The following is a 5,491-nucleotide window of genomic DNA, read 5'->3' as shown; positions in this document are numbered from 1 at the left end:
TGCTTCAAAAGGTTTTTCCCAGAGGAACTTAATAAGATGTTAGAAAGAGTTGTAGATCCGATCCTAGAAAGTTCAACCAAAAAATTACTAAAACACAATAGATAGAAAAGAATATGCAACTTCTCTGAAGAGCCCTCATTTCAATACAGCAAAATTTACTCCTTTCAGACTCTCTTGCAAAGAATAAAACACAAATAAATGTAGAGTCCAAATTGCAAGACATCTCGATAAACCAGTGAGGATGAAGACCACTACATCACCTTGTGTGGTTTGAACAACATCCCCAATGTTTTCAGCATGATGCCTGGCTTGAAGCATTCCAAAAATTCACCATGGCCTCTCCATTTGATCTAGAAGGCCATTCGACCAGCAAGCCTGCTTTCCAATATTCTTCTGTCTATGGCTGCGTCAATTGAGCTCATCTGAAACAAATTCCGAATAATGCTGTGATCAGAAAGGCACTGTGATTATCAACCACTTTGACAAACCAGATGTCATAAGGCTTGAGATCTTCTGTCTAAGCAACAGATACCAAACTTGCAAAAGAAGCTGACCTGGTCAAGTCTGAATTCACTGATCGATCATAAAACAAATTGAAGGAATAGGCAAAAATCCGATGGGTAAGATCTTGTTCCACCCAAAACCCCACACTTCGAAATCAAGCATAGGGAGAATGAATAACAACAGGTGAATCCAAATTTTAAAAAGAGAAGATACATACGAATTGTTCTTAACTGACTACAATGCGAGGTCAAAGAATCTGGAAGTTGAATGCATCAAGCTTGACAAGATGATTGCTAAAATTGCCAGAAAAACAATGAAAATACCTACTTACATTTGATGCCCACAAGAGTGGTGGCATTGCGTGCAAACCGAAGAATGGCAGTTTACATGGCCATCAACCGAGTGGGTTGGAGGAAGTTAAAAGGAATGATTACAAGGTTTAGCATATTATTAACCAAGTGTCTAGTTTATTTTTTAAGAGGAAAAAAATTGAATTTCATGCAAAAAATACCTCTCTAAACAAGAAAGAATGCGTAGCATCGAATCTGAAAACACGAAAAATAAAGCCTACCATCTGGTTAGATGCGAAACCAACTCCATAGTTTAAAGAGGTCGTATAACTTACCTGGCTAGTTTCATCATGCACCTGATACTTTGTTAAGGACATTCTTCTTTCCTCCTGAAATAACCACATGTACCAAGTAAGCAATCCAATAGTCAAAAGTATCCTTTACAGGAAAAATAAATACAAGCAAACTAACCATGGACATCGCTTCATCATCCCAAACTAGATAGACCTCATTAGTGGCTGGCTGTATAGCAGGAGCTTTGTTTGCAATTACCGGGGGTGGTCCAATTGAAGGACCACCGGTATTTGGACCAGATGCATAAGAATGTGAATTGATCAATGGCCCACCTAGAGTAAGTGTAAAAAAGATATTGAATTACAAAGATTCACAAAATCAACATAATTAACTCCAAATACACCACTTTGGAGCGATAGATGTATTTTTGGGCGAGTCGAAAGCAGGACAGTGTAACACATAGGTATCAAAGTACAACTTCCAGAAATGGTCTCCACTGAAGATAGGGTTACCAGAAGCAGTCCCAACCAATGCAAAGTTGCTCATAAAAAAAAAAAAAAAAAAAAACTTCGACGAACATTTTAATAGGGGATGGTTTTATGGGGAGAGAGAGAGGCAAATCAATAACGAGAAAGGAAAAAGTACAATTCCTAATAAAAAGGAGAAGCAGAAAATCCCTCTTGCCAAATTCCTAATACAACCATTGTAGTCCAATTTTATATATTACCAAAATATGGACATCACACTACCATTAGATATGTAAGCAATAAATCCATGCTGTCAAGAGATGATATATGTATGAAATTTCAGTCTGATTGTAAACTCTTGTATACCACCTGTGTAGTTGGACTATGCCTATTCTTATTAATAAATTATTTTTTACCTATAAAAAAAAAAAATTCAGTCTGATAGCTAGCTATACAGTTTAAGAGAGAGTACAGAAATTCAAACAAAACTATTTGCAGAATATACATGCAAATATATTTGATCAAACATCACTCCACACTATCGTTTCCAGCAATGTATGGTAACATCTAGCAATACCAATACTGAATAATATTAAGAATATCAAATATGAAAGAATTTCATGATTATGATTTGTTTACATTCTAATTTAATTATTTGAGCCTTCTAAAAATTTCCTAAAACTTGGAGATATTTTTCAAAATAGCCACAAACAAGAATCGATAGAAAGAAAATTTAAAAATGCAATGTTACATAAATCAATTAAAAAGCATATCCAACCTGGAATGCTTGCTGCTTGGTAATTACTTGTCACAGGAGCATTTGCAATGGAATGCACCTCAATTGAGCCTTTAGCTTCTGCCGGAGTGCTTGATGTAATACTTGCTGAGAGCATAGGAGCAGAAAAGGGCGAACTCTGAGTAGGAATATTGTTGTTCCCAACAACAGGGAACAATGGCTGTGCTACAGAGACAGAAGTGGACACGGACAGTCCAGGTGGAGTAACCTGTGAAGGCTGTAATGCAGGTGATGTGGATGGCAGCGGAGGCCTCATATTCTGCACGGGAAACAGTGGCTGTTGTGCATAACGCAATGGGGGAGGAGGAACTGAAACTGCCGAATGCTGTGGATACCAAGGCGGGGGACGAGGAGGAACTTGCCAAGCAGCAGGAGGCCCCGGTACAGCAGAGTTGTAACTGTAGCCAAAGCCGACCCCAAAAAAATAAAAAAAGAACAAAAGGGGATATCCACACAAAGAAAGTGTTCAGTGCCACAAGATGTGCTAACCACAATGCAAGGTGAAAATTTTGAGAAAGCAAACGTTAATTTTATAACAGACCAAATGCCGCAGGAAAAAATCTCTGGAGAAAATCCTATATGAGTACATACATTGGCTGCATTACGCCCAAAGCAGGACGAGGAGGATATCCAACGCCCAATGATCCTGGCACAAGACTGCCAACGAGTGGAGTGGATGGGATATCCACTTTCGCTACTTTTGATGGGGTCTCTTCTTCTGCAAAAGAAACAAAAATTTCACTAATATGCCAAAAAACTAAAAAAGAATAACATAAATCTTCCCAATGCAACATCTTCAAACTCTACACTAACATGCAAAAATAACCTCCCTGTCTGCAAATTTTTTCTATTGGACATCAATGGATTTAAGGGAAAGATACACATGGGAATGTTTATTTTATTAGTTTCTAATTCACATAGAAAGAAATATGCAAGTGAACTTCAAGGGACTGGATAAACCACACATATTAGGACAACCAAGGCCAATGCTGTTTGGGACATGTGGGCGCATACATTTTCTTGCAGTTGCATTAGCCCATGTTGCTTCAAGTCAGCATCAAGCCAGGTTATAATTAAGGGTGGTTCTGACTAGATGAAGGGACAACCACAAAGTTTGAGACTTAAGGTATTATATTACATAACAACCGCTTGCCTGTGCCATTGATTGAACTTCATGAATCAGTTTAAAAGCCCCAAGTATTTCATCAAAAAAGCTTAACTGATCATAGGCTTTATCAGCTAATTCCTAAACTCGAAATTTAAGAGTTGCAAGGGAAAAAAATAGGAGAATAATAATTGTATCAATTACTAGAATTATGAGAATGTAAAGTAAACTCAACAATGTAGAAAGTAACAAGATAATAACATCTTTGTCCACCCTTTTGAAGTATTATCACCTTCCTCTCCGTAGTGAGCAGCCAAGACATCAGGAGGGATTCCTTGCATTCCATATATTTCAATATCTGTGGACTCTCTACCAGGTTTTGCATTGGGGACTCTGCAACATCATATCAGCATAACCGTTTAAAGATGACTCAGATGAACGAGAAAAAACAAAGGGAACAGCCGACCTCAGCCCATGCACGCCACATTATTCCTCAAAAAAGAAAAGTTCCTACTTTCCCATTTAATTCATATTTTTTTTTACCGTAAATAAACCCCCAGCAAATTGAGACCTGCTTTCATTTTAATGACTTAAAACACCTAGGTCGAGTTATTAAATTAGCTTACTAATGGGCTTAACGAGCTTTGATTTCAGTTCATGAAGAATACACCTTGATCAATTTCCTCCATTAATTTCCACCAACTATTTCAATTTTCCCCCCGTCTTCACTGCATAATGCTTATTTGTTTTTTTTTTTTTTTTAAAAGTGCTTTAATTGAAAAAAAAAAAAAAAAATCAGCTCAGGGAGTCTATCACGCTTTGAAAAGACCCAAAATCAATCAACAGGTACGCTCACAGCTTCAGAATCGTAACAATTTCCCTACGAACGCCCGCAATAGTTCGAACCATTAAAAGAGAATAATAATACCAAAAGCAAATCAAGTATAAACTTGAAGACATTAAAAACCATTGAAGACAAATAAATCAGATCAAAGGGACGCGAGATTTAGGGTTTTGGGGGAAAATACTTGGTGACGGACTCCTTGTGGACCTGGAGGACGTGAATGGCCATACCGCCGGCGGTAGAGAGCTTTTTGTGGCAGACGTGGCACTTGAAGTGCTTGGCCTTCTGGTGCTGTACCAGTATCTTCTCGTCCTCAAACTCCCTGTCGCAGTAGTAGCACCAAACCTTTGACGACGCCCTCTTCTTCTTCTTACCCATTGTTCCCCCCTCTTACTCGTATATATTCTCTCTTCTCACTGTACAGTACTCTTCCGTTCTCTATCCTCCTGCTAATTCGATGATGGCCGCCTCCGTGTGGGGAATTAGGGCTCCGGCTTCTTCTGCAAGGTTTATTTATTTTTACTATCGTCTATTCCACCTTCGACTCGGAGAGTGATTTCTCGCCGGGGTTGCAAATGTTTCGTATCGTCTAACTGATATAATATTATATTTACGGTCGTTAATTGTGTGATGGCTCTATAATTCTTTTGAAAAAAATAAATAAAATATAATATTTATATAAAAAAATTAAATTTTAATAATAAACTCTATTATATTTCAAAGCGATTAAGTTTTGTATATAGAATTATTCTTCAATTATATATGTAAATCCGAATTTAATCCATTGAATTAAACGTGTCAAATTTCTAAACTCTAACCCAACTCATTTAGATAATAGATCATATCATGTAACCTATTTTAATCTGTTTAATAATTAATTAAAAATATATTAATACGACACGACTAATTTAAATCTATTTATTTCTTATAAATAGGTCGAACTTGATTAACATAATTTTATACAAAAATTAAAATCTATATTTATTAATAATCACAATATTTTAAAATATATATATCAATATTTTTCAAATTTTAACATATAATAATAAAACCAATATTACAAATTATATAATAACAAATATCAGCATATGTCTAAAATTATAATTCCAACAATAAAAACATAGATATGCTAAAATACCAATATTATAACATCCAAACGTATGAAAATTCAATCAGAGTCAAAGGAAGAGA

General features: G+C 36.2%; 1 protein-coding gene across 1 annotated transcript; it reads right to left on the bottom strand.

Moving 5' to 3' along the window:
• LOC121267523 (protein SUPPRESSOR OF FRI 4) lies at positions 1 to 4,881 on the bottom strand. Its single transcript, XM_041171418.1, has 7 exons — positions 4,485 to 4,881; positions 3,749 to 3,849; positions 2,943 to 3,069; positions 2,334 to 2,749; positions 1,266 to 1,420; positions 1,130 to 1,183; positions 1 to 422 (listed from the first exon to the last, which is right to left on the bottom strand). The coding sequence occupies exons 1-7, from the start codon at positions 4,676 to 4,678 to the stop codon at positions 351 to 353; spliced, it is 1,119 nt and encodes a 372-aa protein (XP_041027352.1). The 5' UTR covers positions 4,679 to 4,881; the 3' UTR covers positions 1 to 350.
• Between the last annotated feature and the right edge of the window lie 610 nt (positions 4,882 to 5,491).

The sequence above is a fragment of the Juglans microcarpa x Juglans regia genome, chromosome 5S (assembly GCF_004785595.1).
Source record: "Juglans microcarpa x Juglans regia isolate MS1-56 chromosome 5S, Jm3101_v1.0, whole genome shotgun sequence".
NCBI lineage: Eukaryota > Viridiplantae > Streptophyta > Magnoliopsida > Fagales > Juglandaceae > Juglans > Juglans microcarpa x Juglans regia.
The sequence above is the reverse complement of the archived record's forward strand: the minus strand, read 5'-3'. Positions and strand labels throughout refer to the sequence as shown.